Source organism: Lactuca serriola, chromosome 9 (assembly GCF_051521515.1).
Source record: "Lactuca serriola cultivar US96UC23 chromosome 9, Lser_US96UC23_V15, whole genome shotgun sequence".
NCBI lineage: Eukaryota > Viridiplantae > Streptophyta > Magnoliopsida > Asterales > Asteraceae > Lactuca > Lactuca serriola.
The window spans coordinates 34,586,395-34,600,317 of record NC_136416.1 but is presented as its reverse complement, the minus strand read 5'-3'; the positions used below and the strand labels follow the sequence as shown (position 1 = coordinate 34,600,317).

General features: G+C 36.9%; 3 protein-coding genes across 3 annotated transcripts; 1 reads left to right on the top strand and 2 right to left on the bottom strand.

The window, feature by feature from the left end:
* Positions 1 to 61: 61 nt before the first annotated feature.
* On the bottom strand, positions 62 to 1,650 carry LOC145075882 (zeatin O-glucosyltransferase-like). The gene has a single exon (XM_079021964.1). The coding sequence runs from the start codon at positions 1,568 to 1,570 to the stop codon at positions 146 to 148; it is 1,425 nt and encodes a 474-aa protein (XP_078878090.1). The 5' UTR covers positions 1,571 to 1,650; the 3' UTR covers positions 62 to 145.
* A 2,198-nt stretch (positions 1,651 to 3,848) lies between these two features.
* On the top strand, positions 3,849 to 8,037 carry LOC145075522 (zeatin O-xylosyltransferase-like). The gene is made up of 2 exons (XM_079021740.1): positions 3,849 to 3,883; positions 6,624 to 8,037. Exons 1-2 carry the CDS (start codon positions 3,849 to 3,851, stop codon positions 8,035 to 8,037), a joined length of 1,449 nt encoding a protein of 482 aa, XP_078877866.1.
* A 1,005-nt stretch (positions 8,038 to 9,042) lies between these two features.
* LOC145074327 (transcription initiation factor IIB-2-like) lies at positions 9,043 to 11,364 on the bottom strand. The gene is made up of 7 exons (XM_079020728.1): positions 10,920 to 11,364; positions 10,324 to 10,348; positions 10,082 to 10,211; positions 9,812 to 9,942; positions 9,635 to 9,723; positions 9,468 to 9,544; positions 9,043 to 9,364 (listed from the first exon to the last, which is right to left on the bottom strand). Exons 1-7 carry the CDS (start codon positions 11,270 to 11,272, stop codon positions 9,231 to 9,233), a joined length of 939 nt encoding a protein of 312 aa, XP_078876854.1. The 5' UTR covers positions 11,273 to 11,364; the 3' UTR covers positions 9,043 to 9,230.
* Positions 11,365 to 13,923: the final 2,559 nt, after the last annotated feature.

Sequence of the window (13,923 nt, the reverse complement as noted above, 5' to 3'; positions counted from 1 at the left end):
GAGTGAATAAAACAGTGTTCTCAAAACAATCAAAAGATTGAAACAACACAGGGAGAAATAATTAAGCATATGAATGAGTTGCCAATATATATTGGATGCATAAGAGAATTACATGAAACATAGAAGAAATCATTTGGACCTATTGTTATCCATGCCTGCTTATGTAGGAAATGAACGAATCAGTCTCCTTACTAGATTCACCACCCTCCACCACCGACTTCTTCACTGTGTCCGCCAATTCCACCGCTCTCTCCCTCACCTCCTCCCCTTCCTTCGAATCCATTAATCTCCTAATAACATTTTCCACCACCACCGACGTCACCAACTCATCTCTATGTTCCCAATTTTGCACCACCAACCCAATTCTAAGAACATCAGTCATCAAAAACGCGTTACGTGGCTGATCAGAATGCATTGGCCAAGTAGCCGTTGGCACGCCATTTGATATACTCTCTGTACAGGAGTTCCATCCGCAATGAGTCATGAACCCCCCGGTTGCAACATGACCCAAAATCCCCGTCTGCGGTGCCCACCCCCGCACCACCAATCCCCGCCCTTCCACCCTCTCTTCAAACCCTTCCGGCAAATCCGCCATTTTAGCTTCATCCCCAAACACATCCCCTTTGTCCGCCGAACGAACCACCCAGATAAACCTCTGCTGGCTTCTCTCTAACCCAATGGCAAGCTCTGTAATTTGTTCGTCACTGAAGGTTGTTGTTGTCCCAAAAGACACATAAACGACGGAGGTAGGAGGCTGCAGGTCCAGCCATTGCAAGCATTTGTGATGGTTTTTGGAAACGGTAAAAGATGTTCTGTCAACATGATTAGACGACCCTATTGCCCAAAGCTTCTTATAGTCGTTCAGCTCTTCTCTCTCTAAATATTCAAGATATTCACCTTCAATGACTCTTGATGAATCGAATAACTCTCCGACGTGATAACCGACATGGGGTAACTGTTGTTTAACGAATTCTTTAAACTCCGGCGACAAAGATCCATCTGCAGACGGGAGCCGTTTTAGCATTCCCGGGTCCACCGGGAAGGGTCTGCTCAATCTCTCCCAGGTTAGCCAGAAGGTATGGAAAGCGGATAGGGGTCTGAAGATGTAAGTCTCGGCATTTGGTATCGCTTTCACGTCTTGAACGACGTAGGACATCATAAAGTCATGGATGACAGCGACTCTCGTTGTGGAGCTAGAGAGTGATAATATAAGGTCGGCGACTGGGCGGCGGAGATGGAGACTTGATTCGAAAGCGGGTTGTAGGTGAGACGGAAACCGACTGGAAGGGTTGGGATGAGGAGAAGTGAAGGGAGGAGTTGGGAGTGCGTGGAAGTGGATGAGATTGGAAGCGGCGGAGTGTGAACTGAAATCGTGGAAGCGGGAGCGCACTTGGCGGATGTGGGTGGTGGTGGTTACGAAATGGACAGGGATTTTGTAGGTGGATATAAGGCGGGAAAGGTGTAGAAGCTGGTTGAGATGGCCCTGAGCTAGGAATGGCACCATCACCACCACTACTTCGGCTACCGGCGACGGGGAGTGTATTGTAGCATTTCGCTCGTCGCCTTCCATTTTTGGGTTTTGATCCTATTGTGGAGGTTCTAGTTCTAGATCTGCTGAGGGCTGAGGCCTTTCTCATAACTTGTTAGTGGTTAGTTAGAAGCAGTGTTTTTCTAGATATTAATTAATATTATAATTACAGCATAATTCAAATTAACTAAACGCACGTGATTTGGGATGGGTGTTCACTACTGACGCCTTTCTTGTCATTTTAGTGTTGCATATGGGAATCATAGACATTCAGCATGTCATTGGAAACTTAATTAACGGAATGAAAAAATATCTTAATTATCATCAAAAACAAAAATACAAAAAAACGTACAAAGTTTTGGTTTTAACGTTCCAAAAAGTGATGTTAGAATAAATATTCGTTTTTTGAAAAAAAATTCTTGTTTTCATGTCAATAGCCTAAAAATATATTTAAAAACACCATATATTAATATTGTGACAACTAGCACGACCAGCGTCTTTGCTTTGCTCCTATAGCATATTTGGCTTTCACCAAGAGTAGTTCATTTACTTCATTCCGTTAATTATGTTTTCTCCGTCTTTTTTATTTATTTTTGAAATTTAGTTGGTGAGTCTAAATTAGAGGTGCACAAAGCTAACTGTTTTGTTTTTAAACGGTCAAAAAAACGAACCGATATTTTATCAAACTAAAACCGAACCGCTGGTTATGAGTAGCTTTTAATAAAAATCGAAACCCATTTGTCAAAAAAAAAAAAAACGAATTTATCAGTTTTTTTAACTGAAAAAACTATTTTTTTAAGCAATTTTAGTTACGAATAATTGAAACGGCTATAAACGAAACCTGTATAAAAAAAATCAATTAAAAAATAACTATTTTTCTTTAAAACTAAAATCGATTTAAAACTGATATTTGTGCACCCTAGTCTAAAAGTATCAAAATCACAAAACTATGACTAGTCAAACGAAAATTTTAGTTGCTGTTCAGAAAAAACGAAAAATCTAAAGCAAGAAACTTCGTCTTTCATTCTTCATGTAGAATAGTATCTTAATAGAAATTTGACCTTTCCTTCATCACTTATAGAAAAACCTCAGCAACTCAACGATCAAATAACAAAAATGGGCTCTGACGAAAGAAATTGTCACACCCCCAAACCAAGGATGGCGGAAACGTCCGGGGGTGGAGGACTTCATGTAAAGTATCACAACAACGAGTATAATAGTGCTCAAAGTAAATACAACCATCATAAATATAATTGAAAAAGTTACACCAAAGTATATGTTTACATGATTCAAATCAATTACATTATGATACAAAATGAACTGTTCGACGATTTATCGTCCCATCCTCAAAACGTGGTTGATTTCCTGTTTCACTGAATTCCTGAGAATACAAGTAGTTTTGAAAAGTGTCAACACAAAGGTTGGTGAGTTCATAAGCTTTTGACAGTAAGAGTTTGAAAATCGATCTTTGTAAAGAGATGTATGATACCAAGAAAAATCCGATATTTTCCTTACAAAAGTTATGTAGTCCTAGATGCCAGGACCGAAAAATGAACAACTATATGTCATACTTAAAGATATAAAAGTGATTTTAAATCGGCATAGAACCCTTTCTGATGTGAGAAAAATCCCGTAATGAATGATGTGTAATCTTAAATACCAAGACCGAAAGTATACAATAAAGTATGTAATTGTTGATGTAAAAAGTGATTTTAAATCGACATAAAACCCTTTTTGATATGAAGGCGTACAAGTATTTTTCTATACTTAAAGTAATTTCAGTGAGCTAAATAGACATAACTCGCTAATTTAAAGTTAGAACCCGTAAATCTTATGATTGTTAATACCACATGTGAGCTATTATAACCATACTTGACTTGGGTGGCCTCGTAATGCGACGTTCTTCAGGCGTCGCCGTTAAATGACACTTGTCACCACAGACCTGCCGGTCTAGCTGTAGCGAGCAGCTCTGGTGTGGGTTTGTCAAACCCAATATAGATCTATACACAACTATCACGTTCTCCTTACAAGAGACTCTGGTTACAATTTACAGGACTTTTTGGCTTTGTTACTTTGGAAGTAACCCGAAGGGAACGACTCACAAATTTATTCATTAACAGATTTACGTGAACTAAACGGAAAACTTTTGATAAATAAGTTTAAGAGGTAATGATACATAAACTATACCTATTATAGTTTATCCAAAACGTTTGTAATATGTAAAAATTCTTCTATGAATGCTTTAATGTTATAAATTCATAAACTATGCTCATTATGGTTTAATATACTTGTTCCAAATAAATGAATAATCTTATCATATATGCCTATACTTCGGTATGATGATAGACTAACAAGGTAACACATTCAATATTTAGAACTTGACATTATACACTTTGCTCAACATAATACAAAGTGTTATAAAAATTACAAGCTGTTAACAATTTTTCAGCCTTTCTACACTGTTTTTGAAAATTCATAGAAAAATCATACGAAGTCGAAAACTAAATCCGTAAATTCTGGGAGTTCCCAAAATGTGTCTAGTTTACTCATAATTTTTATCATGATTTTTAATGACCTCCAACTTGGGTGAAAAAGTCCATAATCACAGACTGGTCCGGATTGGTGTTTGAAATGATAGGCAGTTTTGTAAAAATCACCATAAATTGTAGAAAAATCGTATGGAGATGTGCAAGTAGTCATTTTAAAGCTAAGAAGTGGAACTACATGCACCTAAAACAGTTTTGAAAACTAAAATGTTTAAGGTGTCCAAAACAGTCCGTGAATGGAGTCTAGCTTTTCTGATGAAAGCTGTTAGAAAATTTTAGTTATGTTCTTGGTGTTTTAGCTTGTATTCCCCCCCTAAAAACTTAAGAAAACATGAAAATGTAGGGGTACGAACTCACCTTAAGTGTTTTCAGTAGATGATTGATGAAGAATGGAGGTGCTTAACTCAAGGACACTTGGAATGTCTTGAAGATTTCGAGAATCTAGCATGATAGTTATGGAGTTTGTATGAGCTATCAATGATTTGAGTAGAACGAAGTGTGAGAATTACAAGGAGGGTGGATTACACTTACCAAGAGTGGAATAACACTTGATGATTAGCCTTGAAATCGTGAGTGAGAGAGAGAAGTTGGAGAGAAAGAGTTGGAGTTCAATCTTGGTGAAATTTGAGAGTGTTTGAAGAGAATGAGGAGAGAGGGTGTATGATCAGCCCTTAGATTGTGGGGATGACTTGTGAATGAGAGTAAAAGGTACAAGGTATGGTGGGGAGGAGTGTGGGTTGTCATGGAGTGGGTGTGGGGGTTGCTTGCGTCATAACTAAGGTAAGGTCAACACTCTTCTTTTTGTACTTTACCAACTCCTTTTTAAATATGATTTTATCCTTAAAATGTGATTAAATCATTAATTTAGGGGTCTTATAATTAAAAATAAAGTTTTGGGTGAAAATCTTATGTTAAAATAATTAAAAATGGGTTTAAAACGCGAAAATATGCAAAAATGGGCGAAAAATGTAATTTCCAGCGAGTTTCTTCGGACCTAGGCCGAAGCTCGGTCCCTAGGCCAAAGTCCGGTCAGGCGGAGCTTGGTTCGGACGCGGGTGGCTGGTCTCGGAAGCGAAGGCGCGAGCCAGAAGAAGGGGCGAGGCGAGGGTCTGGTCCGAGGCTCGATTCGAAAGGAGGCAGTCCGACGCGAAGGCAAGGTTCGGTCCGAGGTCAGGCTAGAACCGAAGGTACTGTTGTGAACAGTAATGAACAGTACTTTCGGTTCGGATTTTTCCTTCTATGCTGGTTCGGTTCGGATCCTCCCTCCAAGCTGGGTTCGGTTCGGATGAACAGTGTCCTCGGTTCGGCTCATGAACAGTAACTTCGGTTTGGACCCTCATGAATAGTGCTTTCGGTTCGGTTCATGAATAGTACTTTCGGTTCGGAGGGTTTGTTTCTTAAGTCCGTTTTTCGCGTCGACTTCCATTCTTGGGCTATTTTTCGCCAATTTCGAGGGTCGGGATGCCCCGAGTGATTATAGAAAGTCGGGGAGAGATTTCGAGAGAGATTCCACATACTCAGAGAGATTTGGGAGAGATTCGACATACTTGGGGAGATTTGGGAGAGATTTGGCATACTTGGAGAGATTTCTCATACAGAGAGATATTTGAGAGAGATTTCACATACTTAGGGAGATTTGGGAGAGATTTGACATACAGAGAGATATTTGAGAGAGATTTCACATACTTAGGGAGATTTGGGAGAGATTTGACATACTTAGAGAGATTTGGGAGAGATTTGACATACTTGGAGAGATTTCACATACAGAGAGATATTTGGGAGAGATTTCACATACTTAGGGAGATTTGGGAGAGATTTGACATACTTAGAGAGATTTGGGAGAGATTTGACATACTTGGAGAGATTTCACATACAGAGAGATATTTGGGAGAGATTTCACATACTTAGAGAGATTTGGGAGAGATTTGACATTCTTAGAGAGATTTGGGAGAGATTTGACATACTTAGAGAGATTTGGGAGAGATTTGACATACTTTGAGAGATTTCACATACAGAGAGATATTTGGGAGAGATTTCACATACTTAGAGAGATTTGGGAGAGATTTGACATTCTTAGAGAGATTTGGGAGAGGTTTGACATACTTGGAGAGATTTCTCATACAAAGAGATATGTGGGAGAGATTTCACATACTTAGAGATATGTGGGAGAGGTTTCACATACTTAGAGATATGTGGGAGAGGTTTCACATACTTAGAGATATGTGGGAGAGGTTTCATTGGTGACCTTTTTGAGTGTTCGGCTTCGCAAAGTAGGGTCCGTAAGCCCCGTTAAGCCTTGTTTAAGGATCTTGCATACTCCCGATGAGTATGTAACATTGTTTTATCGGTTTGGCTCGCCACGTACCACCGTTTTAGGTTAAGGAGATCTAGATGTACGCACTTTTCGATTTACGATCTCTCATTAGAATAGAGAGTTGTTTAGAAGTTACGTAACGTAATCTCTAGTACTCATGGCAAATTGAGTTGACCGGTTTGACTTGTTGACTTTCGTTGACTTTGACTCGACCGAAAATTGACGGTTGTCACAGAAATAACACGATAAACCCGCCGGCAGCCGAAGTGGTGGTGGTGATGGTCCCCTTCGTAGCTCATGGTCATCTCAACCTGCTCGTTCACCTTTCCCGCCTTATATCCACCTATAAAATTCCTGTCCACTTCGTAACCACCACCACCCACATCCGCCAAGTGCGCTCCCGCTTCCAAGATTTCAGTTCACACTCCGCTGCCTCCAACCTGATCCACTTCCACGAATTTCGAACCCCTCCCTTCACTTCTCCTCAACCCAACCCTTCCAACCGGTTTCCTGCCCACCTACAACCAGCCATTGATTCATCCCTCCATCTCCGCCGCCCAGTTACCGAACTCATACGTTCTCTCTCTAGCACCACCAAGAGAGTCGTCGTCGTCCATGATTCCCTGATGTTGTACGTTGTTCAAAACGTAAAATCTATACCAAACGCCGTGACTTACATCTTCAATCCGGTCTCAGCTTTTGACACTTTTTGGGGAGCCTGGGAGAGAAGGAGCAGACCCTTCCCGGTGGACCCGGGAATGCTAAAACGGCTGCCGTCTAGTGATGGATGTTTCTCGCCGGAGTTTATAGACTTTGTGAATCTTCAAATCATAGCCCAAGACGGTTCACATGTTGGAGAGTTATTCGATTCATCAAGAGTCATCGAAGGTGAATATCTTGAATATTTAGAGAGAGAAGAGATTAATGGCAAGAAGAAGTTTTGGGCAATAGGGCCGTTAATTAATCATGTGGATGTGGACAAATCAACTTTTAAGGTTTCAAATAACCGTCACAAATGCTTGCAATGGCTGGACATGCAGCCTCCTAGTTCCGTTGTGTATGTGTCTTTTGGGACAACAACCACCTTCACCGACGAACAAATTACAGAGCTGGCTATTGGGTTAGAGAGAAGCCGGCAGAGGTTTATCTGGGTGGCACGAGCGGCGGACAAAGGGGATGTGATTGGTGAGGAGGCTAAAATGGTGGATTTGCCAGAAGGGTTTGAAGAGCGGGTGGAAGGACGGGGACTAGTGGTGCGTGAGTGGGCACCACAAATGGAGATTTTGGGACATGTTGCAACCGGTGGGTTCATGACTCATTGTGGATGGAACTCATGTACAGAAAGTACATCAAGGGGAGTGCCAATGGCTACTTGGCCGATGCATTCTGATCAGCCACGAAATGCATTTTTGATAACTGATGTTCTTAGAATTGGGTTGGTGGTGAACGATTGGCAACATAGAGATGAGTTGGTGAAGTCGGTGGTGGTGAAGGATGTTGTTAGGAGATTAATGGACTCCAAGGAAGGGGAGGAGGTGAGGAACAGGGCGGTGGAATTGGCAGACAAAGTGCAGAGGTCGGTGGAGGAGAGTGGTGAATCTCGTAAAGAGATTGATCCGTTCATTTCTCACATCACTAGGCATATATAGCATCGTACACATCATTTTATTAAACACCAATCTAGTATACTAGTATACCATTCTAAGTATACCATTCTAAAGCACTATACGTAGTCTATTTATTAGTAAATTGTTAGTTACTTTGTTTTCAGTAATTTGTTTTTTTTTCTCATATATATATATATATATATATATATATATATATATATATATATATATATAATAAATGAAAATAATTTTGTCATATGTCACTTTCTCATTAACTTTGACACATGTCATTTTTTGGTATTTTTGATTAAATGTTTTTCCATTTGTCATTTCTTATTTTTTATCTTTTCTTAATTAACACATCATAATTACACATCAATTAATAGTTACTTTAATTAAAAATAACCAATAAATTACAATATTACTACTCATATAATATTTAATATGTTTCGTTTTAATTTTAAATTTTAAATTTCAAATCTAAAATTTTAAATTTAAATAGATTTTTGTTTAAACTTTCATATTTAATTTTTTATTTTATCAAACCCGTATAACATATTAGAAACATTTGAAGATTTTTGTAGTAGTAAATAGTAATAGAAAATAAATCTTATATTTTAACTTTCTTGGTAAAACAGTTTAGATCTAGGGAAAAAAATCACTGAAAACATGATAATGGTATTCATGATAATGATATTACGACAGAGAAACTAGACTATCTAAAAAAAATACTAAGTACCATATTTGACTTGAAATTTTCCCCTCATATTCATGGAGATGTCACAGAAACTCTCGTCATCCGAGAGAGAATAATGTATCTTTGGCGTATAATGAGAATGTGAGTGTATGCTTATGAATGTAGTTGGAAGTCTTGTTAAGTTTTTCATCGTGCTTAAAGTCATAAGGACATAATTATAATAAATAGTATGATTGTCAATCAATATGGTTGAAAGTCATACTCTCATATACTTGGTATAGGATAGAATTTACTATTTATTAAAAAAAATATTTGAGCAATCTTAATTAGGCATATATGTACTCATACTCTCGTATAACTGTGGATTATCCCAAATTGGATTTCATGGTACCCAATATGGGACAATCCTCAAGGACACATTCAAATCCATTCATTAAATTGAAAACAATGTTACCCATGTTAACTGTTATCTTCTTTGGTATCAGAAGAAGATCCAAAAAGAAAAATAATGAAGTTTTAAAAGAGTATGTATGGGTTTTTAAGGGCTAGATAGGTTCTTAATATCATCTTCTTGGGCATACCAAGTTGGTATGATTTTTGTCAAATGAGGATACAAATCCTTGTACGAGTTTCTGATTGTCCCTTCTGCAACTCCAGTTGCAAGTGCTACATCTGATGCATCCATAAAATTCCTTTTTTAGCAACTTTTACATCATAACTTACATTTAACTTCACCATTTATGTAAAGTCAAATGTTGCATTTTTATATATCTACCTTTGAGGGGCTTTTTCTCATCCGAAAGTTGAGTTACTATGTAAATAATAGCTGCAGCTATAGATATCGGGCTTCTCCTGAAAAACAAATTGTATAAATTTTGTAAGAATAACCCAAATGATTCAATATATTGGATATGAAACCAAAACAAAACAAAAAAAAAATACCTTATATCAAACTCTTCTGCCTTCTTTACAGATTCTTGGGCAGCTTTAACAGTTTGATTGGTCATTCCAAGATTCGAACAGAATCGTCTCTAATCATTAGAAATACATATCGAAAGAACTCAAATTAATAAAAAATATAATGAGATATTTACAGGGAAAAAAATTAAAAAAACTGACCATGAAATCACCAGCATGAATAGTCCCCATTTCAACAGATTGACCCATCTCAAGCTCTAGTTGTTTGACAATATATTCTTTTGCCCGACCGATTTCTTTCTTTGAGGCTCCATTGGCAACCGAACATATTTCTATTTGAATAGAGTTCAAGGAAGAAATCTATTTCATATATTTCTATTCGAAGAGAGTTGAAGGAAATCTTGAGATTGAGAATACATAAATTAGAATAATCCAAATATAAATATAAATGATATCAATGTTTGTTTGTACCCTTTACTGTTCGTGGTTTGTCTTCTTGACGACAAGCAATGTAAAGGCAAGCAGCCAAAATGGCATCCTGATTTCTCCCTCTGCTTGACTTCTGATCTTCCACCTTTTTGTATATCTCATTAGCACGATCCTATAGTGTGTAAATACATAAACAAAATCAAAACTACACACCAAAAATGGGGGAAGAATTCAAAAGGATAAGGCAGTTTATATGACTGAAATACACAGTTGCATTTGCATACCTTTATTGTTGCAACAAGGCCCAACCTGAACAATAAATTAAGTCTATCAGATACAAACTTGACAACCCAAGTAAATCAAGTGAAAATTGTTGAAACAAGAATGATAATGTTCAATAGAACAGATTAAAATGATGCCCTGAAATTATTCATCTAAAAGAATCAAATGAAATGCAAGATGACTACTTCCTGTCGTTATCATCACAAGAAAGTAGAAACAACAATTCTCCTACTGTCCTACATATTCTCAATGATACCCCGCAAATTCAAAATCCACAAGTCACAAATAACTCCTTACAATGTGTACAAGTTTAACTATCACTTACAAAGCTTAACTAGAGGGAAAACACAGACACCAGAGATGGAGAAATAGGGTTGCAATACCTAAGCCTTCCAACTTACAGATCAATCAATTAAAGAAGCCATAGCCAATAAATCCACAACATTCCTTATCTCTAATTCCTGGGGAAATATAAAGATGCAACGGTATTGCCATCCCTAGTTACTTAGATTGAGAGCATTCTTTACGCACAAGATGAAACCCTAAATCATCGAAATTCATACATCTTAGTAGACCAATGAATAGACAAAACGTTCACCTATCAGACATGGTCGCGATCGTTTTAAACGCCAAGATGAGTGTACGATCGGGATTAGAACCTCGGTTCTGCCACCGTCCCAACGAAGACGAAAGGAAATCGCTGGTGCCGCCGTTAGGTTTAGAAATCACGGTGGACAAACCACCGTCGTTGAGGAGGATATTGGTGGGACCGCCGACACGAACGGGATCGTTATCTCCGGACTCGTTGGCAAAGGTACGCCACTCGGAGGTCTCATCGATCGAGTGGGATTCAAGGACGAGTCCACACTCAGAACAAACGGTATCGCCGGCAGAATGATCGAACACCACCTCCGTGTTCCTCTTGCAGTCGCCGCAGTAGGCATCTGCCATAGTCTTCGGTTTAATTTGAGTGTTTCTTTGTTAGATTTTTTGCTATTGTAATCTGTCTCAAACTTGAATTACGTTAATGGAGTTTGTTTGTTGAATTGGTGCGCCCTGCGCCCTAATCGTGTTTTATTTTTTTATTTTTTTACTTTTTACCTTTTTTATTTTTATTTTTTATTTTTTATTTTTTTTTTTTGTAGATGCCGAGAAATTGTATTCTTTTTGCGAACAAAAGATTTGTCAAATAAATTTGCAGTGGATTTATCTTTTAAATAATTGTGATTCGTTAGAAATGTCTAAAATTTTACCAGTTCTTGCATAACTTAAAACGATAATTTAGTATGTAATGAAGGGTTAGGTGTTGTTTGATTTTCTGAAGCTAAAATTCATAAAGTCCGGGATCACCTCTGCAACCCTCTGCAGTAGAAGAGATGGACGAAACGGCTGCAGACTGTGATAAGAAGCGTGTTTGTTTTTTTAACATCTGCATGCTGCTGCAGATATTAAAAAATTAAAATAAACTGATTTTATAAACCGAAAATAGCTTTTTAATACGTAAAATTTAATAATGTATAACATTTCGGTAAAAATTAATAATATTTCAGTAAAAAATAATGATATTTCAACAAAAAAAAATAAAGATAATTTAGTAAAAAATAATTATATTTCATCAACAAATTATCATTATTGAATATAGAAAAACAAAAAATAAATTCAACAACAATAAACGAAAAAAAAATGTGAAATAAAATTTTAACAACATATAATCAAAATTTCAGCAATAAAAAAAGAAGAAGAAGAAGTTGGAAGAGGTAGTACAAGTGTTGCGCCAAATAGAGTGCGCGTAAAGGTTTTTGACTCAGAAGATTTCTAAAAAACAAACAGCTGCGAGATGAAAAGTATTGCGCGTGTGCTGCGCCGCGCAGCAATAAGAGGTTTGAAAATGTTATTTTCAAAAAACAAACAACACCTTAATGTCATTTTAACCCAACGGATTTTTCTCTTTTATTTTAAAAGGTCACTCAAGTTTTTTTTTTTTTACTTTAGGGGAATAAACTCGTTTTTTACCTGTTCATTTAGTCCTTATACCGGCTATAGAAAGTTAAAATGTTACATGTGATAGGAGTTGTTGATGTGGACAAACACCTCAGCAACCTCGTTTTTTACCTATTCATTTCATCGCCATTAGTACTCTTCCATTCCTTTGATTCTATTTCCCGTTGCATAGACCGTCTCTCTCCCACACATACTTTTGCTTTTTCTTGTAACAATGTTGTATGGAAATGATGTCGGTCTAACATTTATCTCTATTTTTATAATGTTCCAAAAAACATAGTAAAAAATTAAGGAAATAAAATGTGTTTTTCATAAAACCATAAGTCATCAAAATCCTTGTTTCTCCACGTGACATAAAATTAGAGTATCAAAATCATAACATCTTTCAAAACATAATGACCAATGGATGATGTGCACAGTCGCGTCTTCGCTTTACCTCGATCGTCAAAAATACCTGAAACATTTAAATCAACAATTATGACATCCCCAATTTTATGGCCCAAAAAAAGACTTTTTCTTTATGCTTATTTTGAACACAGTATAGTTTATAAATGTGGAATTTGTCCTATAACAAATATGAGATAAAAGCATTTATGAATAAATTTTCTCATTGATTATTAAAAACTTGGGATGTCATAATTGATACAAGAAACATAAGCATAAACATTGTCATTACAGGCCTTACAACAAATTATTATACTAATGGCCTAAACTCCTTAAATCTCTCAGCGGATTCAAACATCATTATCCATGTACCTTCGTAACTTTACCTATGATACAAAGAAACGAAGTGGGTCATGCTGGAAAGTCTGGTGAGTACATAGGGTTTTCCACCCATAATAATTAAATCATTTAATTATATTTTCACAACAAACAATTAACCATGTTACTCATTCCCGTTATTCTCACTCCTAAAATGATGATCTTGAGGGACATGTCCTAAAGGATCACTATAAGCGACGAATAAACAATACTACTTTGGGGATTCCATAATAGTATATGTCAATAAGGCAACCATGAGGGGGATAGAGTACCCGAATGAACATTTTTTCCTTTTCCCTGAAAAGCATTATCATTAACACCGACAGGTGGCAAGCTTGCTAGTGTTCCATCAGACTTTCTAGAATAGTCAGTGGTCATCATTTATACTCTGTTAGATGATTGGTCCTAGTAGTACAGTAGTACAATGCATGGCCTCTCATCATTATTTTATTTTCCCATAACTCTTCACTAATCGATATAGTTTAAACATGATAAAATAAATATACTTGTAAAATCATATCATATAGTTTAAATACGATAAGGAGAAACCAGGTAAGATCATATAAGAGGTGGGGTATGTTTGGTATACAGGGTATACTATTTGAAATCTCACTATAAACATCTCACTAAACCTAGCATAGACGTCACCCCAGTAAGTAGATCAATCAATATTATTACATATAATCACTGATAAATCTTATTTATAGATTCATAATAACGATTATGAATATAAATATAAGTTACAACATAGTAAGTGCAACTTAACTTATAAAGATTTCTCAGCAAAAACCGGAAACTGCGTGCAATATTTCGAAACCGAGAGATCTATTTCTCCAAGC

What these genes read in the sequence shown, in the direction of transcription:
- LOC145075522 (XM_079021740.1), top strand. Translation starts at nt 3,849, where the DNA reads ATGCCTATACTTCGGTATGATGATAGACTAACAAG. An exon ending in TATGATGATAGACTAACAAG is followed by an intron (nt 3,884 to 6,623) that starts GTAACACATTCA and finishes CGGTTGTCACAG; the next exon opens with AAATAACACGATAAACCCGC.
- LOC145075882 (XM_079021964.1), bottom strand. Translation starts at nt 1,570, where the DNA reads ATGGAAGGCGACGAGCGAAATGCTACAATACACTCCCCGTCGCCGGTA.
- LOC145074327 (XM_079020728.1), bottom strand. Translation starts at nt 11,272, where the DNA reads ATGGCAGATGCCTACTGCGGCGACTGCAAGAGGAACACGGAGGTGGTG. An exon ending in TTCATGCTGGTGATTTCATG is followed by an intron (nt 9,724 to 9,811) that starts GTCAGTTTTTTT and finishes TCTAATGATTAG; the next exon opens with AGACGATTCTGTTCGAATCT. An exon ending in GCAGAAGAGTTTGATATAAG is followed by an intron (nt 9,545 to 9,634) that starts GTATTTTTTTTT and finishes TTTGTTTTTCAG; the next exon opens with GAGAAGCCCGATATCTATAG.